The sequence below is a fragment of the Myxocyprinus asiaticus genome, chromosome 24 (assembly GCF_019703515.2).
Source record: "Myxocyprinus asiaticus isolate MX2 ecotype Aquarium Trade chromosome 24, UBuf_Myxa_2, whole genome shotgun sequence".
Lineage (NCBI taxonomy): Eukaryota > Metazoa > Chordata > Actinopteri > Cypriniformes > Catostomidae > Myxocyprinus > Myxocyprinus asiaticus.
Window position 1 is genome coordinate 8,574,685 of NC_059367.1, and position 27,883 is coordinate 8,602,567.

Consider the following 27,883-nt stretch of genomic DNA (forward strand, 5'->3'; position numbering starts at 1 on the left):
ATAAATCAGTTCATTTATTAGAGTTTTAGTGATCTATAAAAACATGAAACCAGGTTAAAACTTACTAAAATATTTTCATGACCTATATATGTACATTCTTTGAGGTTTTCGAAAACAGTTTAAGAATGATGTAAGCTCTCACTTGAAAGCTTATACATTGTTCAGAAGAAATTTCATAAAGTAACAAAGATATTGATTTTAACATTTACACTAAACAATAAATTATTACTATAAACAAAGGTGTGCTTACCAACTGTAAGTAATTGGATTTTGTTTTAACAAAAATACAACTTTATGAGACAGAACAAGTGTCAGATGAGAGTATCCGCGAGAATGTATAAATGTTCATAGTTAAAATGCCATTTTTTCCAAAAGAATCATTTGGTGTGTCTGAAAAAAAAAAAAAAAAAAGAACAAGAGGTGTTAAAGTTAAATCCAGCCATTATTAAATAATATTAAACTGATGTATATTCAGAAAAAATACAAGCTGTATCAACATATTATTAAACCTTTAAAAATAATATTATCATCATATATTCTTTACATTCTCTACATAGGTCAAAGTTGTGTTGTTCAAAGAAAAGTCTGCTTACAATAAACAGAAATGAAATATTGAAAACAATGAAAACATAACATTATAATAATAATTTGTAATGTTTGTAATTTAAATTTGGGACTCATGGGAGTATTTACAATCAAGAGTTGAGGATTATACTACTGCTTATTTCTCATCTGTCACAATCAAAACAAAAATGACACATTACGCATTTAAGAGACCAGTAATCAAGAAAAAGAAATAAAACTTAAAGTCAGCATGAAATCAAAACTGAGCCCATTTATTTTCGTAATGCATTTTACTGGTATTATCCTTATATGCCTGAATGCAACTAGAGGTGATCACTTCCGAATGAAACTAGTGTAGGATGCGGAGAAAGTGGCTGGAGTTCTTTTGTATTTTTTAGAGGTATATTGGGATGTACAGCATCAGTAAATGTTCTTTATATTTAGTGTATTGTTATTCAAAAATATTGTGATCTTTACTCGCTTGTTTCTCATTCATTTGCATCAGATTTGCACAACAGCTCCAGTCTCGTCATAAGCGAAGACCGTGATGTGCTGCGCGCGTTTGTGGGCTGGTTATGGATTAATGTTGTCAGTTACATCATTGTTCGGTTCTCAAGTCAGTGGAAAAGCAGGCTGGTATTGAGAGCGGTTCTCCATTTTCCTGGTATCTGGCACTGATATGAGCAGCATGTGTGTTTATGAGCATGAGTTTGTGTGTGCTGCTGGAATCTAAAAACACCAAATAGAACTGTGCTCCTCAAGGCACTTTACTGCAACTTTAAACTATCAGGTAACAAGTTTTCATTAGTCTTTGCCAAACCACAAAATGCTAGTGTACTTTTACTTAACTGTAAGGCATGTGGACTTTAAAAACAAACGAAAAAAAAAAAAAGAAAAACTCACCTGTTATAAACACAGGAAACCGAACAGAAGCATTCTGGATCTGGAGACGAGTTATACAGAAGAGGTAGTCTGGTCGGTCCCGTGATATGACATCACAGTCATGATAGGGCAATACCTCGACTATGCCAGCTTCCTGACAGCAGTCTATAAAGTGCTGCTTCTTCCTTGACTCAGGACTGGACCTGCCAAGGAGATTATATGACCTATATTTAATAAGCTGCAGAAGAGTGAGGTTTTTTCTCAGGGATGCAAACTCGTGAGGGGTGAAAAAGGTAAGACAATCACTGGTCCATGAACATGTTTTCTGGAGATATTTTTTTTTTAAAGAATAAGCTAAAAGCACCAATTCCAGCAATTTAAATGGTAATAGTATAGCAATTTAAAATCACAATGTGCAGAATTAGTTGCAAAAATAAAGGGTATTTTGGTGTGGTTTGCTTCTGTTTAATAAATTTGTTCAGTTTTATTTACTGATTAGTTCAGTGAACACTTCTGGAGCTGCCACTAGGTGGCAACAAATGAACAGCTAATGTGCTATGAGTGAGTCATTGACTCATTTGAAGTCTTTTCCAATCGAAATCTACTGAGAGACTTTATAGTAGTGATGGGAAGATCGGATCATTTTACTGACTTGGATCTTTGAGTCTCGTTCAGCAAAATGAACAAATCTTTATTCAAGTCATTTAGTTCATTTGAGCAGAATTTTCAGATTAACAATTTTTTATTGATTCGCATATATGAATACCGTAAAACACAACATATATACACAGAATCAATCTTAACCCCCACTATTACCCCTCCCCCTCCCAATCCCACCCTGACCCCAGCAACATCACAGTGGTCTCAAATGATACAGACACACACGCACCAAAAAATAAATAGATAAATAAAAAAACTATAATAATGATAATCACATATCCATAAATGACATATACCCGCCCCATTTCTCCACGAATACGTTGTACCTCCCCACTCTTCTAAATGTACCTTCCTCAAAGGCTGCCACCCTTCCCGTCTCCGAGCACCACTCCTGAAAAGAGGGTGCTCCAGCCAACCTCCAGCCCCTTAAAATGATCTGCCTGGCGATCATGACACTGGTTAAGACCCAGCTCTTCTGTGTCTACTTTCAATGTCGATGACCGCCCCATTGTCCAAGATACAGAGTCTGGGGCAAAATGACAACCGAGCGCATAACACATCACATACCAGACTCTGAACGTTTAACCAAAACTTATGTATCTCAACACACCCCCAAAAGACATGGGTTATGTCTCCGTCCTCAAATTGGCATCGCCAGCAGGTGGGTGTGACTTTAAGACAAAGCCTATACAATTTAGAGGGGGTCCAATAGAACCGATGTAAAATCTTGAATTGTATACCCTTGCATCTCTAGATGTTTTTATGTTTTTTAGAATCCTAGCCCATTCTCCCTCCTCCAATTTCAAGTTTAAATCTTTGTCCCATAATCTCTTGAGAATAGTTGAGGCTCCGTCCCCCAGACTCTGAATTAACAAGGAGTAATACACTGATGCCTCATGACCTTTTCCAAAAGTAGTAATCACCTCTCCTAGAGTATCTGCTGATTTAGGGGGGTGTATGCTATTCCCAAAAATAGTACAGAGCAAGTGGCGCAGCTGTAGATACCTAAAAAACTGAGATCTGGGGATCCCAAAATGTTGAACCAAATTATCAAAGTATCTCAACACACTACTCTCATATAGGTCACCGAGTGTATTAACCCCCCTCACAATCCACTCTGACCAACAGAAGGGGGACTTATGCATAGTTTGGGGTTTAGCCATAAGCTCGACGCAACATTTAGTTAAATATCTGAATTAAACACTCTGGACACCTTTGTCCATACTGAGTGCAAATGTGAAATAATGGGGTGTGATTTAACTTTTCTGGTTAGACTGATAGAAAGGCTTTGCAATGGCAAAATAGGGGCAAGAACTTCCTGCTCAATACAGAACCAGGGAGGGGCTCTTTCAGGTGGAAGCGACCAATGAGCCAAATGTCTGAGACCGAACTCATATTAATAAAACAAAATCTCGGGTAGGCCTAGCCCACATTTTTCAATCGGCCTATGCAGCTTACTAAATGTAATCTTGGCTATGCTTTCGAACTGCTTGAAATAAGAGAGGGGGACATCTACAGGGAGTGACTGTATCAGTTGAATTTTGGAATACAGTTCATTTTAATAACATTAATCTTCCCAATCATTGATAAATGTAATGAAGCCCACCTGTACACATCGCTCGAAAACCTTTTTATTAAAGGGTCAAAATTAACCAACTAAATCAGACAAATTTACTGGGAATAAAATACTCAAATACTTAATGCCCTGTTTGGGCCACTGGAAGGCGCCCGGCTGGAAGGCCGTTACTGGACAGTATGCTGTCAGAGCTAAAGCTTCGGATTTAGACCAATTGACTTCTCCGAGAACTTGGAAAAGGAATTAATAATTCTGTGGAAGCAAGGCATAGATCTAATAGGGTTAGAGACGAATAATAAAATATAATCTGCGTAAAGCAGAAGCTTATGCGCCATACCTCCCGCCATCACCCCTGGAAAATCATCCTCCTCTCTTATAGCGGCTGCTAATGGTTCCAGGGCAAGACAGAACAATAAGGGGGAAAGAGGGCAACCCTTCCGGGTGCCCCTATCCAGAGTAAATTAATCTGAAATTAATCCATTTGTTTGTACCACTGCTACAGGGTGTCTATATAGTAACTTGATCCAACCAATAAACATACTCCCAAACCCATACAAAATCATAAAAAGATAATCCCATTCAACCATATCAAACGCCTTTTCGGCATCAAGTGAGATGGCATCGACAGGAGTCTGATCATTCGCCACTGACCACATGATATTGATGAAATGCCTAATGTTATCAGAAGAGCTACGACCCCACTTGATCTATATGTAAGAGATGTCATACCTTTACTTAATCGATTAGCTAGAATTTTTGAATCAGGGAAATTGGACGATAACTTTTACACTCACTTGGATCTTTGTCCTTTTTAAGAATCAGACTGATCTGGGCTTGTGTCATGGTTGGAGGAAGTTTTCCATTCTTTAATGATTCCGTATAAACTTCTAACAAAAGTGGAGCCAGTTCTGTAGTATAAGATCTAAAAAATTCAGCAGCAAAACCATCTGGCCCCAGAGCCTTGCCTGTAGGTAAGGCCTTAATTACTTCGTCAAGTACCTCCAAGGTTATCTCAGAATCAAGATAATTTTTTTGCTCAGTCGTCAATTTTGGGAGTTCTAATGGTTCCACAAAGTTTTAATATCTTCATCAGTAGACGAAGACGTGGAACTATAAAGATCAAGATAGAACTCTTTAAAGGCATTATTAATATCAATGGCCGAGGTAAAAATGTCACCACCAGCAGATTTCACTGAGGGAATGGTAGAAAAAGACTCTCTCTGCTTTATAAATCTAGCCAAAAGCTTCCCTGCTTTGTCCCCCGACTAAAAATATGACTGTCTTGCCCTGAATAACCAAAACTCCACTTTCCGTGACAAAATAGTATTATATCTGTATTTCAATCGGGTCAATTCTCTGAGGCCATCAGATGACATTCGGCGCTTCAGCTCTGCCTCGACACTTTTAATATTCCCTTCCAACTCCACGAGTTTTTGTGCTTTGGATTTTTTTTTTTTTTTTTCACCCAATTTGGAATGCCCATTTCCCAATGCGATTTTAAGTCCTATTGGTCGTGTAGTGATTCACCTCAATCCGGGTGGCAAAGGACGAATCCCAGCTGCCTCCGCATCCGAGACCGCCAACCCACGATCTTATCACGTAGCTTGAGCGCGTTGCCACAGAGACATATCGAATGTGGAGGCTTCACGCCATCCACCCTCAACTCACCACGTGCCCCACTGAGAACGAACCACATTATAGCGACCATGAGGAGGTTACCCCATGTGACTCTACCCTCCCTAGCATCTTTTACCACTGAGCTACCCAGGCCCCGTGCTTTGGATTTTTTGATGAATGAGGCATACTTTATGATCCGACCCTTAAGAACCGTCTTAAGTAGCTCCCAAACCACGCCCATAGAGGATACTGAGGACCAGTTGGTCTCCATATAGACATTGATTTCAGTCTTTAACATTTGTTGGAAATCAGGATTTTGCAAAAGCGATACATTAAAGCACCAGCTGTATGATTTCTTTTTCTCCATATGTGGCAACACCTCTAAACTCACCAGGGCGTGATCCGAGACTAAGATGTTTCCAAATGAGCAATCAACAACAGATGAAATGAGGGATTTAGCTATAAAAAAAAATCTATTCTTGAATAAATCTTATGGACTGATAATATAAATAATATATAGTCTCTACCAGATGAGTTCAAAAGTCGCCAAATTCCTGCAAGACCAAGATTTTTACACATCCTGTGACGTGTCAATGTTGCTCTAGGGGGCTTGCACACTTTTGCTTCACTATGATCAAGGATGGAGTCCATCAAAAGATTAAAGTCTCCTCCCAATATTATATCATGAGGGGTGCCAGTGGCTTGCAACATCCCTTCAAGATTTATAAAAAAAAAGGTGCGTTGTCGTCATCACTCAGCATTACGTTAGGTGCGTAAATATTAGCCAAAACCAACCGTTGCCACTGAATTTCTGCTAAAACAATAATGACTCTTCCTAATTTATCTCTAATCTGTTTGAGACATTTGAATTGTAGATGTTTAGATTTATCAATGTAATGACTCCCCTGCTCTTTCTTGAGCCAGCACTAAAGAAACCATGTCCACCCCATATCTTCCCAAATTTTTCAGCTTCCTGTGAGGAAAGATGTGTTTCTTGAAGAAACACTATTTCATATTTCTTACGCTTAAGAAAATAAATAACCTTCCTTCTTTTTATGGGGTGCCCCAACCCATTCACATTCCACGTGGAGAAAGATAACTCACTCATATTAACAACTGACATTTTGATATAAAAGAAAAATTAAATTGTGTCAAAAACAAGATTATACAGACCACATTTCAACATTAGTGCAACAATCAAACCCTGAACTCCCCCCGAACCAAACAAACAGAAAAAAGAAAAACGTGCGCACTAAACCCGCGCACGACAGCGCCAACCGGTGTCAATCTCTCTAAACTCAAAAGGTCCATGTATGCCTACGAGAGCCCCCGCGACAACTTTGCTGTCGGATTGCTCAAGTCCGGTGCTTCTGCACAAATTTTGTGAGGTAAAATTACATAACAGAAAATACTTTGTAAAACAAACCCCAGACAATAGGCAGAATAAACACAAAGAATGTGTAGATTCATTCACAGAACTGTCTCGAAGGTGTGTTCCTCCACAAAACAAATTCCAGCCGATATAAAGCCGTTCAGTTTCCTTGGACAGACAAACAAGTGTTCAGTGAGCCGCCTGTTTATGAGTGCAGAAGATGACGTAATCATTCCAACGACCCGCAAAAATACTCTACAAAACAAACTCCAGCCAACAGGAGGCATAAGCACAAAGAATGAACAGATTCATCCACAACTGTCCTGAAGCAGTGTTATTCCACAAAACAAACTCCAGCCGCTAGACAGAACCCACACAAAAAGAAACAAAACAGGCGTCCCGGTTCCTCGGCTGGTCAAAAGTGTATTGAGCGAGTCAAATTCACTCGGAGGCTGCATAAAAAGAATACACCATGACTTATTCTGTCGTCAACTTTATAAAAGACATCCTTTGTGTGGGCATGTAGATATTTTGCGGCCATCCTTAATGTCCATTCTCAATCTGGCCGGGAACTTCAGTGTAAAAGTGATCTTCCGTCCATGCAAAAGTTTCTCGAAGGAGTGTTATTCTACAAAACAAACTCCAGCCGCTAGGCGGAACCAACACAAACAGAAACAAAATGGCGCCCAGCTTCTTCAGACAGCCAAGAGTAAGTAAAGCGAGTTAATCCACTCTGGAGCTACATGAGGAACACCAAATGGCTTACTCACTCCATTGTTTCTATGAAGGACAGTGCTTGCTTGGGACACATAAATACTTTGCAACCATCTTTAGCCTCTATTCTCAGTTTGGTCGGAAACATCAGTGCAAAAGCGATCTTCCGTTGATGTAAGAGTTTCTTACATTCCTTGAATCGATCGCGTTTCTCTTGTCGAATTTGCAAAGTCCAGGAACAAGAAAATATTGTGATTCTTCCAAAAAAGCTTTCCTTTGCTCCTCACCTCACGCAACATGAGATCTTTATCGGATGATCTCAGAAATTTGGCCAGAATTGATCGGGACCCGTTTCCCTCAGCAGATCTGCGAGCCGGGACTCTGTGAGCTCGCTCGATTTCCAGCTTATGGCCTGTTATGTCGAGCAGACTCAGGAAGAGTTCATCTAGGAATTTCACCATATTTCTGCCTTCATGCTCAGGAATTCCAACAATCCGTATGTTTTCCCAAAATGCCTTCCACGTCTATTTTGGTCGCTAGTGGATTAGCGGATAATTCCCTCTCCGATGACTCCAGATAATCATTCCGTTTCTCAACATCTGCTACTCTTGTAACCAACTCAGAGAAATATGTTTCCATCGCCGTAATCGATCGCCATATTACTGCGAGATCCTCCAACTCAGCAACAACCTCCATCAGAGGTTTCCGCTTGAGCATGTAAGTGTCTTTTAATGTCTCCAGAGCCCGAGGATTCTGACTTCTTTGCCATGTTTACCTCAAAGAACAAATATGTAACTGGGTGTATCGAATCTCACCGGATTATAACATGAAAATAATAATAAAAAAAACTAGCAAAGTGCACAGAGCTTGCCGTTTACACATCTGCTCCTCGCATGGCATCACATGACCCCCCATTTGAGCATAATTAAATTAAAATGTTACATTTTCAATAGCCAAATCCCCCCCAACACGTCTACTTACGCAAAGTTTGATTAAAGTCCCAAAAAGGAAAAAATTATAATGCAGCCAAGGTAAATTATGAGAAACAGAAAGATTAGTTCACCTCTGGATTGAATATTCTTGTCCGAGTCGTTCCAGATGACTCGAGAGATGAACTAATCATTTCTGTTTCCTGTACAGCGCCTATGCGGTTTTCACGTAAGTAACGAACGGAGGTTGCGCAATGCGCATGCGCGGCCAACACAAAATGAACGAATCACTCTCTGAGATTACTCGTTCTTCTGAGTCACATAAAAGATTAGTTGAATGACCCATCACTACTTTATAGTGTTTAAGCATTATAAGAACAAAGCAGATCTAAAATTTTGATGAGCTTAACTTTTAATCCAAAAAGGCAACAATAGTCTACTAATAATGAGTTTCATTAACGTCCTCTTTATTACAATTTGCATGTCTACAAATCTTCTGACTTCAAACCAGAAATGTTTAAGCACTTTAAGAATATTGCAGATCTATAATTCTCATAAAGTATTTAATCTGCAGAGCGTGACTTTCATCAGAATAGATGATAATAGCCTAATAATAGTTATGAGTTTCAATAATGCCCTTTCGTCATTGTTAAACGCCTTGCACATGACTTGCATCGGGCCGTCAACACTTCACTCAACATCAGCGTCAAGCACCTCACCTGAGACATGACAAGTGTTGCAGAAAGCGTCACGGAGGGACGATTTTATGATTTTGCCATGCAAGAAAGCTGGATATGTGCACAGTAAACATTGAAAACATTTTTGGAAGAGAAAAAAAAAAAAAAAAAAAAAAAAAAAAAAAACTGGCAATCGCCTTGATTGCAGAAAGTAAAAAGAGGACTCGTTTATGTTAAGGTTTTAATGTTTTCTTGGTGAATGTAATTACTGTAGTTCAATAACTGTGGTCTCTGGATACTCTGAAAAGATAAGGTAATATTTAATTTTAAAAAAATTATGAGACATTCGATATCTCTTCATATATTTGGACAGTTTTTAAATATTTCTTGTTGCTTTGTACACTCCAAGACATCATTTGTGAGGCAAAAACGTGTTTGAAAAACACCTTGGTGTAAAGTTCAAGCCGGGGATGTGCTGACGCATCACTCCATAGACTTCAATGTAATCGGCAGTGCTGACGGGAGTCATGTGAAAGTCCCTTATTGTATATAAACATCAATCACTTTTACACATTAATAGCTCTTCCGCCACTTTCACTCCTTGATGAACAATGTAGATTTACATACCAAACCGAAAGCACGAATCACAAAAGTGCATGACCTATTTTGGTTTCAAAACTACGAATTTCTCAGAAAGGTGAGGAGTTTGCATCCCTGTATTCAAGTTAAAATCTGGGTTCCAGTGAGGCACTTACAATAGAAGTAAATAGGGCCAATCCGTAAACTTTAAAATACTCACTATTTCAAAAGTATAGACACAATACATAAACAATTGAATATGAATTTTAACATGATTTTAGTGTGATAAAATCACATACTAACCTTTTCTGTGTACTGTTATAGACAATTTTACAACTTAATTTCCATGACGATGTAATGTTAATGATTTAAAAACTTTACTGCTCAAATAATACATGATTTTAAACAGAAGTATTAATGTAAGTGCTTATATAAAATTATAAGCTTCACATTCCTGCCTTTAAACCCTCCAAAAATTGGCCCCATTTTCTTCGATTGTAAGTGCCTCACTGTAACTTCGATTTTTCCTTTTTTTCAAGGCAGGACGAGTTGAAATAATTTATTGTGGTAATCAACATTGACACAAATGGTGTCGATTTAGTGTAACTTGTATTATCCTTTAATAGTTGTAGCTTTTGTTGTAAAGAGATCAGTACTTGACGGCACCCACATCCAGTAGCAAGACAGGATTTTGCTGCTTCTTTGACTGCCCAAACATATGTGGTCTAATATACATGATTGCAGAATGAAAAAAAGAAAACTTGGATTTGTATTTTATTTGTAAAGCAAGTTTTTACTGGATTAGATTTAATAAAGAGATCTGTACGGAAGCTCCCATTGGCTGTGTCCAAAACCTTCAAAATAGCTTTGTTCCAAAACCTAGTTTGCTGCCAACTGTCTACAAAGGCAGCTGCCTACTAAATGCTCGGTCACATTTAACTTGGCAAGAAATTCCTCAAAGAAGGCATGGTTGGATGTTACGCATGTGTGAAACCCTGAGGGAGTATCCTTTCCATCATAGAACCTCACAAGTGACAGATTTGGAGAGCTCTACATAGGCAGCAACTCCAACTGTGCACCACTCAAATAGAATTTGACCATAACATGCTCTAAACTAACCATGCAATACTATGATACGCATAAAAATACAAAGAACACACAAATATTTGCTAAAATTATATATTATATTTACACTGAACTATTTCGATAATTGTCATTATTGAATGAAATACGTTTATTTATAATCAACATTTCTCTTGCCTCATCTGCAATCTTGGATTTATTTTTTCACTGATCTTGTTACAATTAGGGCTGCAAAATTCCGGGAATTTTCAAAGTTGGAAACTTTCCATGGGAATTAACGGGAATATATGGGAATTAATGGGAATTAATGGAAATAAACTGGAAATTTGCAAAATTGCAAGTTAGCCTATAATGGGGAACTTAATTGTAGTTGAAAAAATAAAATAAAAATAAAACATCTTGCAGCATAATCTTGGTTAAAACAACCAGATTTAATGCAAATTCAGTTGAATTTCTACCCTGCGCATTCCTCAATCACATGCACACAGCACACTACTTACTGCAGGCTACTTACTACAGCAGGACTATTGAAGCCACACTACTGCATTTGAGCCCACCTACTACATCCAGTCAAGTAAGTTTTGATGATATTACTAGGGTAAATATATTTGATCTATGGTATTAAAGTTTAACTAGCAAATACTAAATCAGAATGTGTTAATACAGTAGCTAGCTAGCCAGTAAATCATATATGCTAAATGTAAGCTAGCTAACACCATTTCATTGACAATTTAAGAGGCTAGCTATCATGTTACTAGCTAGCTCAACTGTGATGCTGTTTCTTCTGCCTTCTGCTAGCCAGTTTTCTGTTATCACACAAGAACGTAGGTTATAGTTTGATTTAGCATGCTGATTGAGGAGTGTTCATCTATTCATCTAGCCTATTTCTATTCATTTGTCCAACATCAATTGTAAATTATTTTTACCATTCCAGAATATTCCAAATGTTTAGCTAACTATTTATATATCTGTGCATGGCATTGCATTAGTGTTTTTTACAAGCTTTTTTCTAATCGTATTCTACAGAACAATGCTACGTGCGCCATCTGATGTGTGGACAAATTTCACCTCAGCCAATATAGAAGGAAAGGGTGTGTACATTTGCAAATACTGTGCAAAGACCTATGTTAAGAATGCCACAAAGATGCAGTAGCATATAGCCAAGTGCCCAAAGTTTTTTCCAATATTTCCAAAATTCCCCAGCTTAACTTCCCATGAAAAGTTTCAGGATATTTTCCGCCCCTTTGCAACCCTAGTTACAATGCATTCAGGGATTATCTTATCTGTGAAGAAACATGCAATGGGGCCACAGAATTTGGCTTCAATGAGGTATCTTAGGAGGCAGCATAATGAAGATGCCTACCTTTTGAAACAGACTTCATACCGGGACTACACTTATAATAGGTGAAAATGCTCCCTCCGTTTTTGGAACAAAGCAAATGCTGCTTTATCAGGCAGGATCCAAAGGTATCAAGGTGCTTTTAATTTTATCAAGTAGGATATGTTCCTGGATCAACATCTTTTGTTGGTCCTGGAATAACATTTCTGTAAAAATAACATTCTTTACCCTAACCCATATGATCATATCAGCCCAAAATTAGCGTCGCTATATCGGCTACCTGTTAAATTTCGTTTTCATTTTAAAATACTTACAACTACATACAAAGCCTTGAATGGCCTTGAATAGCAGAGATCAGGCTAGTATTGCAGAGGATAATGATACTGCTAATGCAAAGGGGGAGCTGTATTCCATCACGTTCACTAAGATCGCAAAATTCTGGCCTGTTAATAATACCTAGAATATCAAAATTCACAAGAGGTGGTAGATCCTTTTCCTATTTGACTCCTAAACTATGGAATAGTCTTCCAAAGATAGTTCAGGACTCAGACACTCTCTCTCAATTTAAGTCTGGACTAAAAACTCATCTTTTCAGTCAGGCATACACCTAATTTATCTATCAACTCATAGTTATGCTGCATTAGTTAAGTCTACTGGAACCGGAAACACATCTCATATTCTATAATCCTGTTTTAAAGTGAATGGCATCTTCGCTAATTATTGTTCTATTTGTTTCCCTGTCTGGAATCAACTAGATCCAGCTCTGGTCCTGCATGATGTCCAACTCCCAGTTCAACGTGTTGCTGAGTGATGATGACTAACTGCAGCCTGTGCCAGCCAGATATCACTTAAGTCAACTACGATGGACTACACAGAGGATGAACTGATGCCAGCACCAACCATCAGACATGGGAAACTTCACTGGACACTGCCTGAAACTTGGACTTAAAATGAACTCCACCGGAAATTAATCTGCCACAAGCTTGCAGTCGAACTGCAGTGCACCTTACTGACCTCTGCCTGCATCACCTTGATCAAAGGATGGACTACACTCTTAAAATGGAATACGTAGATAGTAAATGAATTGCAGCCTTCATCAGCCAAATAACAATAGACAATGCATCTGTTTGCACTCCCACAGTTAATTAAGAATATAAATGTTAATATAAAAAGACTTTAGTCATTAATCTTACAGATAATACAATACATACAATAATACAATGTTATTTTGTTTAAATATTGGCCCTAACACTTACTTAGTTTAGTGATTTTAAATCTTGACTTATACTACATATAAATAACTAATATTGGCATTATATTAATGCTATTTAGCCAGAGGAGAACTGGCCCCCACAGTGAGCCTGTTTTCCCCCAAGGTTATTTTTCTCTTTTAACCAACATCTTATAGAGTTTTGTATTCCTTGCCACAGTCGCCATAAGCTTGCTCACTGGGGGTCTAAATATAAAAATCATAATTTTTTATTATTTATTTTAAGGCACAATTTACAATCATGTCTTTTTTTAAAACTGCACTATTATGACTCAAAGACATCACTATATTACAGTTTTTTCTGTTGAAGCATAACTTTCTGTAAAGCTGCTATGAAATGGTGTGTTGTGAAAAGCGCTATACAAATAAAAATGACTTGACTTGACTATCCCTAAACCTAACCATAAACTATCCCTACAATTAAAGAGAAATGACAGGTTGACAAGAATGGTGTACAAGTCCCTAACCCTTGTCCTAAGCATAACCCAACATTAACCCTAAACGTAACCCTAAAATCTGATTGGTTGATAGAAATGTTGTTGCAGGACTAACAAGGATGTTGATCCATAAATGCACTACTCGTCGAAAACACTGTCATCGCCTTTGGTTTTGGACACAGCCATTGTTTAATTCATAGCTGTGATCTTACCTTGCACTTTCTCGAAGTTTGCGGCTGTCCCTATAGTGCAGAAACCATTTCCATTTTCCTTTCTTGTCTAATTCCTCCAGAATCGTCACAACTTTCTCCATGTTGCCTTCATATAAATTTGACAAAAATAAGAATTAATTGAAAATGTTATAATGCATCATACCAACTTCTGTAAAACATGTATAATTTCTATAGCAACTTGAACAGTACCTAGACTAAGTGTGTCAAGAGCTGTTTCATCACACACTATGAAGCCTCCCTTAGCAAAAAGCTCTTGGTGAGTGAGGTTCACCACGTCATCAGGTCGGTCAATGCCAGCAAACAGGACTCTGGACGATTTTTTCAACTCCAGCAAATAAGGCACCTTGATAAATGGAAATCTAGAGTCATTCGGAGGGCAGCTACATTCAAATAAGTGTTTCATCTAAATCAAATCTCTGAACTCCTACCCTTGTTCCCTAACTCTGTTAATCATACACATCGTTTGAATGGCAGCTAAATTAAACCTATACTGCACCATTAAGTTTTTTCCTACTATGCTGTAAACTATTCTTCTGAGGTCATTTGGGTCTGTCCTCAGGTTGCTTTAGAACTCTAGAGAAGTTAGACTGGAGTCAAAGCATTTAAACATGTCTTTTGAATTGATTGAGTCAATGGAATGTTTACATCTGCCATTTCACATCTGGGTCTATTCGTCCCTACAAGGTTGATTAAGACAAATTTGTAGCTCAAATAAACATTTATATACTGAGAGATTTATCCTGCATTTAAACCCTCTCGAGTGCCTTGTCCCAGAGGCTTCAATTGTACTGTACAGTCCATTCTTTTAACAAACAAGGAACAAATTGAAACAAGTCTAAAAAAATTAAATGGTAATCCACAGCATGCCACATATACTGTCCATAGAGCTTAATTGTACAGGCATCTATTATTCACTTACCTCACATACATGCTCTGCAATATCCTCATTCCTCAGTACAATGAGAAGAGGGGATTGACTATTGCCATCAAGGTCAAACTCATCTGGCTCTATATGTATGTGGCCCTCTATCTCCAACAGGTTCTAAAAGTCACAAAACATTATGACAAAATGATCATTATACATTGTTTTGGACCACCTCGAGTTTCTTGTAAACTTCTGAAATATAAACTTTATTACCTTGGTTTCTTCAAAGAAGGGATCTTTGGACGTGGCAAGAATATAGAACCTATATTTAATGTTGCACGCTTGCCTCACAATAGAATTGAGATTGTTGTGAAGGTTGTCGAACATGTCTTTCTTGATATGTCCACAGAATCCAGGCTTTTGGTTGACGCTCTCTTGATCACTCTTCTTTTTGATTGCTTCAGTTTGGCGCCGAAGAGTCTTGCCAGAACAGATATCATTCATCATGGACTTGTACGAAACAGCACACTGCTCTGTTATTTCTGAGATCCTGAAGCACTCTACCTCATTGCCTTTTTCATAGAAAAGTCTTTGGAGATTCAATGGTTTGCCGTTTCTGGCAGGCTCCCTTATCATTTTCCTGTCTGGCATTTCCACTATTATCTTCATCTCAGTAAGTGATGGTTGTGGTTTACTAAGTTCAGTGGAGCTCTCAAGTTCATCAAGATTTGAAAACCGAATAGTCATGGGAAATTTAGTGCGATCAGTATTTGACCTACAGTGTGATTTGGTACTGAGAGAACTCTTATTTTCTTTGAGAATCTGATTGAGTTTTTCAGAGAAGATAAGATACTCGAGATCCACTGTGGACCGGGTCACATCAGCCTTACCTTGCCACTGATTAAGCGAGTTTTCAAGTCCTGAGTTCATACTAATTGTGCCTGATGGTTTTACAGTGGCAGAGTTATCGAATGTAACACGGTTTCCTTTCTTGTCAAGAATGGTGACAATTGATGAGGGTGGAATGTCAAATTTATTATTCCCCTCACTCAAATCAAATAGTTGTCTGGAAGCCACCTCCCTTCTGAAATATCTACGCCAATCAAATCGCTCATTGCTTCCCCTATCATGTGGAAGGTTTTTAACGGTGACTGTCATAGTTGGCCTTGTTCGATATGTCTCAAAGCATGTTTTTCTGTTGCTAAAGTCTGGAATACTACTGGAAGCGTCTTCTTCATCCCACTCAGCATTTCGAGAGAAAGCACCAGTGAATTTGCTTTTTCTGTACCTCTTTTTTGGAGTTCGGTCTGATTTGTAATTATTTTTTGCCCACAAAAAGTTATCCTTCTCTTTCTCAGAAAGCTTTTTTGGTCTGTAGGAATGCTCTCCAAGCTCAGAAGTACTGTACATGAAACCAATGGGTGGATTACTGTCACCATTAGAATCTTTATCACATCGATAATTATGGTAGCTCTGTGGTCTATCTGTTTTGCAATCAGGCCATGGTAAACCTTGATCAGATGGACATTCTTGGTAATATCCATGCAAATCGTCTTCATTACAGTCTCTGTATAAAAGTTCAGTTTCGTTGTGTGGTGCACCCTCTGTGAAGTTATTGCAATCAGACCATGGTAAACTTTGATCAGATGGACAATCTTGGTAATATCCATGCAAATCGTCTTCATTACAGTCTCTGTATAAAAGTTCAGTATCGTTTTGAGGTGCACCCTCTGTGAAGTTATTGTACTCATCTTTTTGTTGGGAAGTAGTGTTATCTTCAACTGCAAAATTAATTGTGCCACAGTATTTGCTGCTCTGGCTCTGCCCTGGCTCTTCAGGATGAGTTTCTTCACAATGTTCTTTAATGTCAGAGAATGGCATTTTGAAACAGACATGGGTATGAGGGCTCACTGGACTTTTTGGTGACAACACTGTGGCATCAGGATCAGTGTTGTCAGTATAATACAGGTCTCTGTTCAAATCCTCTTTCAAATTAGATACTTCCCTGACACCTTCACTTACTTCTGGATCATATGGAAATTCATCCTGAGTGGGAGTAGAGCAGATGCTGTTTACCTCAATTTCTGAGGTTTTCTCCATTGTCAAAGCGTTTCGAGCAACCATTTGATTACAAGAAAAAATAGTGCTGTTGTGGGGCGATGCACACACCTTAGGAGACATGCCATTTTGGTGCATCCTGATCACTTGAGTTTTGCCTTCACAAGAGTGAAACGTTTGACTTTGTGTCTCATTCTCGTTAACAAGTGTATCGTCATCACCATTGACTGTTTCAGTCACATCCTGTTGGTCTAAATCGCTTCTTTCATCTTGACTTATATCTAATTTGCTGGGTTCAGTGTTACTTGTTGCATTTGGCTCATCTTGACAAATGTCAAAAGGCTTTTGTTGTATCACCATACTCTGCTCAAGGGTCATGTTTTCATTCCCATGTTGAATTACTTCAACAGTATCATTATTAGAAGCTGTATTTTGTTGCTCTTGAACAGACATGGGCTGAGATGCCATTGAGCTCATGTCTCCTAAACTTAAAACAGTGCTAGTTTTTTCATAGGCATCATCTCTAGGATTTGCCTCCTCATGAAATACCACTGGGGTCTTAGGTGCCGTGTCACTCCTTTGCATCCTACAATCATGGTCTTCATTGATGGAGGCACAAATTATGGGCTCTGCCAAAAATGATGTGACACTGGAGTTGTTTTCATAAACTTCGATCTGTGACTTGTCATCGGAATCATCATCACATACTTCCATATCAACATTATTTGTATCATTCTGTAGACCCAAAAAAAACTCAACTTCATGTTCCACCATCGTTGTGGATATCTCAGATTCAGAATCATTGCCATCCAGCTTAGTCCTTTCCTTTGATTTACTCTGCTCTGTTTGCATCATATCATCACCTGTATAACTTTCATCTCTCTCTTCCACAGGCTCTTTGGTGTTAATCCCTTCAATGACATGGAATGATGCATCAACCACATTTGCGGGATCTGTTACATCAAGTTCTTCCTTTGCATTAATAGTCTCAATATGCTCTTTAACTCTAGTCTCCTGTGATGAAACTTCTCTCAGGTCCTCCACATGGTCAAATGCATTTGCGTGCTCTTTTAAATCTACCAAAGGTTTAAGCTCCCCCTTTGCATTAGCAGTACCATTATCCTCTGCAATACTAGCCTGATCTCTGCCAGAACTTTTGGAGGTCGTGTTTTCCTTAACATTTTCATCTTCCACAATTGTCAGACACCCACCCTGGCTAACTTCATCTGCCACTTCTTTACTGTCTTCCATTTCAGAAACATTCTCATTCTGTACCGAAACAGGTGCTACATCTCCAGATTGAAATAAAGTCTTGTCAACATTTCCATAACTCACAGTCACTGGGCAACCATCCTGGGTTTTATCTGCTTCCAAAAGCACTTTACCATCTGCATTCTCAAACACAGCCTCCTTCTGCAGTACTACAGGTACTCCGTTCCCAGTTTTCTTTTTAATGCTCTGATCAAAACTTTTCCTACCTAAAACTAAACCATGTCGTTTTGAGAATACTGAAGGTTTTATGGGACAAATTACTTGATGGAACACACCAGTTTCTTTTGAAGTTGCCACTTGGATGGGTTGTAGATTTTTTGAAACATTTATTAAATTTGCTATTTGTAGATGTGGTCGAATACCTATGCTCATATTTGATGCTTGCTCACACAACTGATTGTATGCGCTGTTTGTTTCCAAATGCTGAGAGAATGAGCAATCAGCGATGAGATCATTTTCTTCATCAATGTCATCATCTTTGTCAGGAACTGAATTTTCCACTGGTATGGGCACAGCAGATCTATAATCCTGTAACAGAGAAATATACAAATTAAATGAATGTTAATAGCACAATCACACACAAATACCAAAGAACATAACAGATAATGCCTGATACAAATTATTGACATAACTATTGACAACTATTGCTGTCACTATATATTGATACTATATTAATAAGTGTCATCATATATTACTGGGTTATTCCATGTTAAATCAACCAAATTTGAGAACTTCCATAGGCAAATTTTTTTCTTTTGTTAATACTTTTTCTAAAGAAAGATAAACATAAATTATGATGAAAGCCAAAATATTAAATGACATGGATTAATATTTACTGAGATATCCAGTGTTTTGTAGAGGGGGTCAAAATAACAAACTTCACCTATGATTTTGGAACAAAACTACAGGTAAAATAAGGTGAAAGCGTCATGATTTTATTTTTACACAGAGATACAGTAGGTAGGTCTATTACTAAAATCAGTTGACTTCAGTAAACCTTGTTGCATTATATGCCAATGGTGCGAGTCCAAAAATGTTTTTCTAAGGTTTAAATGGCTATAACTATTAAATACAGTATATGTTAATATCTTTTTAGATTCAAATTCAGAATAAACTTTTATTTTTCAATCTTCATAAATAAATCCCAGAGATATGGGGCTCTCAATATGGCATCATATTCTATGGTCAAAAACCAAATGTGAGTCACATGGTAAGAAGCTAGTTTTTTTTTTTTTTTGGTACAACAAAACAAAATCTGAAGTACAAATACTGAATCTAGAAAGGTACCTCAATTTATTTCACATTAAAACAATGTCAAAATCACAATTTTCAAGAGTCCAAAAATATTTGTTTTTTTAATAAAACTATTAATAAGAATAAGTGACATAATGTGGCTCTTTAGTTTGTGCAATACCTATATCTAGTTTTTGGATTTTAGAGTTAGACGCTAAGCTCTGGAATTCAGGATCGGGGGGCTGAAACTCTACTGTATTTTTCTATTATGCTTTTTTCTGCCCTAAAAGTGTCTGGGTATCAGACACTGTAAATCAGAGATCTCAAACTTAGTGGGATGGTCCCAAGTCCCAATACAGTAGAGTTTAAGCTTCTTTGGTGTTTGGAGCCCTAATGATGCATTCCAGAGCTTTGAAATCCAAACACCAGATATAGTATTTCACTAACTGAAGAACCACATCACTTATTGTGTATTTTTGAACTCTTGAAAATCGAGATTTTGATATTATTGTTTTAATGTGAATAAACAAAGGTACATTTCTAGATTCAATATTACTTGTGCCTCAGGACTTTATTTTGTTGGAAAAGGAAAACAAGCCTCATACCATGTGACCCACATTTGCTTTTTGACTATTGAAAACGAGCAGACTTTTAACAATTTTCATTAAGGATTTATCCATATAGGGCCTTTAAAATGAGGATACAAAAAGGAAAGTTTATTCATAAGTTCAGATCTAAAAGGATATTAACTTATCTTTAATATGTCTAGAGTTATAGGCATTCAAACTTTGGAAAAACAGCACAAGTGGGTTTTTTTTTCTCCATAACTGATTTGAGTAATACACCTACCTATCTAAATAAAATCATGAGACTGTCACCTTTCTAAGGTTATTTTTTTAACCTGTAATTTTGTTCCAAACTCATAGGTGAAAATTACAATTTTGAGCCCCCTTTACAAAATAATGGATTAGTCAGTAAATATAGGTCCATGCATGGCATTTAATATTTTGGCTTTCATAATAATTTAAGTTTTTCTTTTCTAAAAAAAAAAAATTTAAAAAAAAAAAAAAAATGAGGGGGCTTGGGTAGCTCAGCGAATATTGACGCTGACTACCACCCCTGGAGTCGCGAGTTCGAATCCAGGGTCTGCTGAGTGACTCCAGCCATGTCTCCTAAGCAACCAAATTGGCCTGGTAAAAATGACAAAACACTACATTTTGACCCGGGGACCTTTGGTTGAGTTGACATGGAATGACCCTACTATTATTTCAAGATATAAAACATTACCATCAATGCTGTAAATGTTGGAATGGTGAAGGTGACTTTTGTCCCAGAAGGTAAATGCCTTGGTGCCGTTTCATGCTCATGACACAATATCACACCAGAATGTGATGCAATATTATCTTCACTGCTTTGATTTGAGACTGAGTGGAGATTCACAGGCTCACTATTTTTCACAGAAAGATCCAAAATGTCTGATGATAGATGCAAGGCCCGGACTGGGTCCTCATTTGATCTTAACTCAACACTGGGCAACGACGCAGGAGTCTGAATGGGATTTCTATCCTGCTTAACTTTTGCAGTGTCCTTCCCCTTTGGAAGTGCAGTACTATTGTCAAGATCAAATAACCTGGAGGTGGATTTACTATAGTAAAGACCAATCCACATGTGAAAAATGAGATGGACCTCCTCAAAGGTGTCTTCAATGTCAAAGTTCCATTTGCTGTTAAAATGAGAAAAAATAAATTTGGTTAACACAAAATGTGGTTCACAAAGAATACAGAGTGTTGAGATCTAGTTGAGTCGGAAATGTCTATTTAAGGGTTATGGTGACTCTGAAACTACCATGAGAAACTGTTGGGTGCAAACCTCTGCATAACCTACATATGTGGTAATGTCAGCAAAAACACACTAATGCTTTAGGATAGTCTAACAGAGCGAGTAAGAGTGGTTCCATATGGGTACAAAATATGTATTTTTTCTTTTCAAAAGAATTCTTCAGCATGTGAAAAAAAAAATAAAAATCAATACATTTCTGCATTGCCACACATTCATCAAGTAGCAATAGTGTTAGTATTATTATTTTGCATATCAATTACTATTTTCATAATTTTACACTTTTTATTTATAACAAAATGGATCACATTTAAAGTGTTTTAGATAACAAAATGGAATGTCTCATGCACCACATATTACAGAGAATAAGAAACTTGATTTTACCCATGAAATTTGAAGGCAATATCAAATGAAAGCACGACTGCAGTAAAACCAAATATTGATGAATTTTGCTACTATGCATGCCTCATAATGCGGAACTTTATCAGGACTGTAAGCATCAACATAGTTGTCTTTGGAAGCCATGGATTACGAGAACCTTGCAATGACTCGGCAGTGGAGCATTTTATTAGTAATAATGTGATCATACCAAGTCTTGTTCATTTAGGTCAGAGACACACAAGCTGTTTTAAAACAATGAGATTTTAATGATTTAAATGGTATAAAAACAGAATTTTACAAAGTTCCTAGAAAGTACAGAGCAGCTGCTCATTGTGGAACTGTCATTATTCATAACTTGGTCACCACTAACCAATGCACCATTTATAACAGTATTATTAATTTATTTCAGGTGTGAAATGGACAAGAGTGTTTTATGTATTTTAACAACAAAAGTGTCAAATTAATGTTATGACTAATAACTAAAATGACTATTAGGTAAGCGTTAGTAACTGAAGGTAATAATGCTTTGATTTTTGTCTTGTGTGAATGGTTTATGTGTGGCCACATGTACACACAAAATGCTATGCGTCAAGCATTTCTGCAACATTTAACATTAAGCAGAAAATCTGTAAAAAAAAATATCCGTCAAACAACAATCACATATTTGACATTGTAAAATGTAAATGAAATCAAATGTAAAGACAAAAAGTGTTACTTACCCATGAAGCGCTCGTGTAACAGTTTTGTCTAAATTGTCATTGGTTAATCTACTGTCATATTTAAACTCGTACGTTTCTCTCCAAATCCTCATCACTTGAATGGATCCTTCCTTTTCGATTATGCGTCTGTTGCTAAATATTTTGGACCTCCGCTTTTTCGTCTTGAGGGCTGACGGTACTGGCACATTTGGAGAAATCAGATGCTTCCATTCAGTTTTGCCTCCTTCCTCTTGATAAGAGGCTGCAGTGTCTCTGGGCAGGTTCAGATGCAGCCCAGCCTTTAAGCACAGTGGAGATTCTACAGATCCAGCTGGAGAGGAAACATGTGGGCATGTACCTGACAAACCTGACAGTAGAGAGGTGGGCTGTGAGTAAGAATGCTCTTTTGATATTTCCAAAATCAACTCCCCAGTCACTACAAGACCCTCTGGGAAAGGAGACCTGGGGGGTAATTTAAATCTGGTGGATGGACACCGAAGAAGAGCATGAAGGACTGATTCTGGGGAGCCAGTGCCCTTGACTCCAGCAGCGGTCTCCTGGTTAGGCTTGGCTTTTAAGTTTGTTAACATTTTATCGTTACTTGCACCAAGGGCCAAGTCGGCAAGTAAACTCAAAGCATCTGAGGGCAGCGTTGTACCCGTGGTCAGTTTCTCTGTACTGCCCTTGCCATCAGAGCTAATTCTTGTCCTTCCCACCCCTTCCCCAATAAGTGATGATATGAGCTGCTGGTCAGCTTGTTTAACTATTTCAAAAGGTGCTGATGTGTCAAAATTGAGGGACCCTGTAAGGAATAGACAAAAACAAAGACAATAAAGCATAAAATAGAAGCAATGGAAATACCAAAAGCACATAATCAGAAAATGTAGTACAAAGACATACAAAAAGAGGAAGAGGAAGTTACAGCGGTCTGAAAGGTGAAGTGTGCAATTCCTGTGCCTCAAGTGACAGAAACAGAATTTCAAAAATGACAATGTTTTTGAAACAGGTTTCCCCAAACACTCCCGTCATCTTCCATTGGGCGGACAGACAGATAGTCCACCCCCCGGACTCAAGAAATTGGTCGAGCAAATGTTGCTGCATCGAGCTGGTCAGGACAAATGGCAAAGTTTTTATAGCGCCACAGTGTTTACACTTCAGGGAAATCAATCAACCAATGGATTACTTATACTTGTATTTGCATATTAAGCTATAACAGGAGAAAGTATTATAATATTAAAAAAAATTACACACTTTGCCTTTAAGAACCTGAAAAAGATTCACACGAAAGACAAAGACAGACAGGGAATACGTGGGGCCAATTTTAAAACACTAGCATGATCATGCTTATGCTCAAGCCAATAAACCACTAATGTTTAATCTAATGATTAGTAGAGGGATAGAAATGTATGTATGCATGCATGCATGTGTATATATATATATATATATATATATATATATATATATATATATATATATATATATATATATATGTTTAAGAGCACCTACATCTTGAAATTGTCATTAATTACTACTATAGAACATGCCATTTGCCCACATGACCTAAACATGCAAATTAAGCATTTCCATATTTGTACACTTTGTATATTATCACACTTGTTTAATTTGAGTTTTAATGAATTTTCTTACCATTTTCCTTTGAGGCCTTGTGAATAAGACCTCTCCAAGACATAGGTTGTTTAATCATTTCAAAAGCTTTCACTGGATCATGGCTTCCATTTGACAATGAGGTGTGCTCTCCCTCAACACTGATGGATTGTGATCCTTTGTCTTTTAACTCTTTATTATTTTTATCATCAAGCGTCAGGTCCATGATGTAGCCAGGCTTTCCTTTTTTTGATTTTGGCTCTGTGTTGTCTGGCTCAGATATCCCATTGTCACCAGGGAAAGGCGATTTAGTCCTCTTTCCCCTTCTGAGTACCGTTTTGAATTTACTTATACATATTGCACTGTACACATGTTTTGCTTTCTTTTTGATTTTCTCAGGAGAGGATACTGTAGGGTCAGAGTGCATGGACTGGTCAGGAACTGTGGGTGGCCTGTTAGTTTCATCTGCTTGAATAGCAATGGACTGATTTATGTTAGTGTGTTGGAGAAATAATGCCTCATTCAGTGTAGAAGTCATGGACTCTGATTGTTTTGGAGATAAATACTGGTATTTGTCAATTTCTGATGGGCTAGATTTGTTTTGTTTGGCCAGTGTTGTTATTGGTGAAACTTGCTGAACACTTGGCTTATCTTTTAAAGGCCTCTCTTCACCTTCATTGACCACTGGATCTCCAGAGGGATATTCATCCTTTGGCATCAAAGGAGATGCTCCCCTACTTTCCACTATTTCTGTGGATTTGTTCTCCACGGGAGAAATCATTTGTGTATTTGTGTCAATGCTCATCTCAACAAACATTTTTTCATTTAAGCTATCATTTTGCACATTGCTTGAATATTCTATGTCCTCACAAGGAACATCTGAGCCGTGCGGGACAAAGACCCTGCCACATGTTGTGATTATGGTCTTTAGACCATATCGTTCCCTCATGCTAAATCCCTCCATCTTCCTCTTGGGAGCACTAGACAAGCTCCCTTCTGTGGCACTGAGTTGTGCATTTACTCTAGTCTCGCCACTTTTTAAATCATTATCAATATTCTTTACTGCATCTGATCTCAATGAACGCTTCAGACTGACATCACTATTCCACAATCTTTTACGCCTTGGAAGAGACCGCCAGTCTCCTTTTGAAGGACTCAGTTTCTCATTTTCCATTCTTTGGTCATGCATAGTTTCAGATGACACACTTGTGGATAAGGCTGTTGTTTCAAAAGAGATTTGCTCTTGTGTGGCTTTACTCAGAATTCGATTCACACCCTTTTGCCTTCGTCCCCTGCCCCTACCACTTCTCTGATTGATGTTACTAGCAGAAACAGTCTCAGACCGAGAAAGTGAGTCGGTCTGGTCTTTTGTAGGGTCTTCAAAAATGGCTTCTGTGGAGTTGACCGGTAAAATGAGAGGCAAACTTGCAGTTGGTAAAGCAAGCACTCTTTGAATGTCCTTTTTAACCTGCATGGTATTCCAGTGCCTTTTGGGCTTCCTACCTCTACGCCTTGGAAGAGATCTCCCATCTACTTTCTTATCAGAAGCAGCCTTTGTATTCTCGGGATGCATACGATTCTCCATTCTCCCACTTGAAGCAGTACCACCTTCTTCCGTTGATGCAGTTAATAGTGTACTGCTAGTTTGGATGGGAGTCTCATTGGAGAATAAACCTACAACCACTCCATTAAATCTTTCAGAACTGATTGGAGATGTTTTCTCAACATCAGTGCGAATACTTACACAGTGCTCTGTAGGCACATCATGCAACTTGGGTGACACTGTAAGAACTGGGTTCTCCAACACAGTGTCAGCTGTAACTACAGCTGTTCCCAGGGTTCCACGCTCCTTTGTCAAATCAGGTTGAGGCTGCTCTGTAGACAAATGCTTCTGCACATTTTTAAGATTCTCAACTTTTTCAACTACCTCATCTGAGGGACTATGACCATCACTGATGGCCTTCTCCTTCATTTTCACATGGGCATCAGCAGGAGTCTGCGGCACCTCCTCTGGTGATGATATACAGTAGTAGACATCATCATCGTGATCATCACAACGCTGCTGTCGACCAGCAGCCAGTAACTCCAATGCCCTTACTACTGGTATTGTAAAGCCACAAGGCTCATCAAAATAGGATTTTAATTGAGTTCCAGTCTCTTGTGACCATTTGGGGGCAATCAGAGTAAAACCGCCAGGCACATCGTATTGGTCAGGAAACATACTGGCTTCCCTGGTGGGAATGTCCATTAGCCCTGGGTGAATAAGAGTGGCATAGTTTTGCAGATGCTTCTCCAAAACAGTATGAGGGGCCCCCTGCTGGGTTGGTGGCCATTTTTCCATTTCTGTTTCTGCATAATTGAGCGCTGGTATCACTTGGATTATATCTGTTGACACCTTAGTCTTTTGTAGTCCACACTTGGTATCTTAATATAAAAACAGAGAGAAGTTGATAAGGCATAGAGGGTTCGCAAAATTAAAATATTAAAATGGTAAAATTAATCTTCTTGTTACCTCTTGGTACAGCTCTAGAGTCTGGGAAAATAAACATGCCTTGAAGTGCTGCTACCTTACCGGACCTTGCATCTATAAAAACAACAAGTTAACAGGTACTCCGAGGTTCTTTTTGATTAGCATAAATAACATCAGAATTGGGCAACACCTTACCTTCATAAGAAAAGAGGTGTGAAGAATGTAACAGTATAAGGAATCCAGAATCATCCAGTGGTATAACAAAAGCCTGGCGAATAAAAAAAATAAAAATAAAAAATAAAAAAATTGTTCATTGGGTGTTAACTACTATGAAATATTTCCCTATTTTAAATTTTTACCATGTCCTTTTCCTTGAGCTCCAGGGTAATTTGTGCAAGGTCATTTTTTGCCTCAGAAGAGACAACGTCATACAAGTTGAAACATCTGCCATCTATACAAACTGTGGGCATATGGAGAGAAACAAATTACCAGATGTTGCCCAAACATTTACAGTTATTCAAATCTTAGCACCAATTTGGGCAACATACTGTCATTTGCTATATCAACTTTAACGCACCTTCACCAACAATGCAAGTTTCAAAGATTTCGCGAGGCAAGGTCCTCTTCAGTTCAGACACACCAATTGCACGGTCAATTTGAACCATTTTTGGGCTGAAAGATACAGTTTGCATTTTAGTCCTATAGTTTATAAGTAGACACAAATGATGCAAGGGCATTTTTTTGCTCTTTAACAACTATTTAATAGTATCAAGCAAGAGGGTCAATACGGTTCTAAAACATACAGTTTTGCTGGAAACCAGGCTCCGTTCACAGACTGAAGACCAACATCATAGACAGCTGATTCAATCTTGAATTGGCCAATCCACGGTTTGTAATGAAACACTACAATGAAAGGTAAGCATTTAAAAACACTGCATATCATCAAAAAGATGGAACAGTCAAAGATTTAGAATTATAACAAGGAATAAAGCTAATCAACAAGAATTTGAAACAATCTTCCCAAATTGCCCAATTCAATTAGTAGTTTCCCCATAAAATCAGAAAACATGCAAAATGTAATCCATAATCCTTACCTGTTTTTTGTTCACTTGAAAAGAAAGAGCAAACAAAAGATTTTTAGTGTCCATCGTCATCATTTGTACATTCAGTTAAAGATGTTTAGCCTTAAAAAAAAAAGAAAACTTAATCAGAACTCAAAGTTGTGAACCTCTTTTCCTCCAACTCTGAAGTGGTGGTAGTCTTCCCATATGAGAATGCCACAATGGCAAATGGACAAGCATGTCTTGGACTTGTTTCTGTTTCACTACTTCCATCAGCAAGTTCATACATGTAGTACTGCAACAGAAACCAACCTTGTTAGACATGCAGGTTAATACTATGGAAGGAAATAAGGAAACCAATTAATTTTAAGAGATATCTCACCTGTGTCCGCTCATAGGCCAAGAAAGAACTAGTAGTTGAAGACACTGCACCGATCTGCTCTGAGATGTGGCAGTCAAAGCCAGCTGATGG

General features: G+C 38.0%; 1 protein-coding gene across 1 annotated transcript; it reads right to left on the reverse strand.

Annotated features, from left to right (window-relative positions):
* On the reverse strand, positions 1 to 27,480 carry LOC127414603 (uncharacterized). Its single transcript, XM_051652752.1, has 15 exons — positions 27,445 to 27,480; positions 27,154 to 27,253; positions 26,928 to 27,022; positions 26,710 to 26,810; positions 26,546 to 26,618; positions 26,393 to 26,464; positions 23,923 to 26,304; positions 22,297 to 23,077; positions 20,648 to 21,083; positions 15,071 to 18,655; positions 14,852 to 14,974; positions 14,122 to 14,275; positions 13,912 to 14,017; positions 1,468 to 1,649; positions 1 to 390 (listed from the first exon to the last, which is right to left on the reverse strand). The coding sequence occupies exons 3-15, from the start codon at positions 27,013 to 27,015 to the stop codon at positions 293 to 295; spliced, it is 8,181 nt and encodes a 2,726-aa protein (XP_051508712.1). The 5' UTR covers positions 27,016 to 27,022; positions 27,154 to 27,253; positions 27,445 to 27,480; the 3' UTR covers positions 1 to 292.
* Between the last annotated feature and the right edge of the window lie 403 nt (positions 27,481 to 27,883).

Coding starts and splice junctions, on each gene's coding strand:
- LOC127414603 (XM_051652752.1), bottom strand. CDS start 27,015: ATGGTTCAAATTGACCGTGCAATTGGTGTGTCTGAACTGAAGAGGACC. Junction 18,656..20,647: donor CAACATTTACAGCATTGATG/GTAATGTTTTAT, acceptor TCTCTGTTACAG/GATTATAGATCTGCTGTGCC. Junction 14,018..14,121: donor TCTTGACACACTTAGTCTAG/GTACTGTTCAAG, acceptor ATTTATATGAAG/GCAACATGGAGAAAGTTGTG.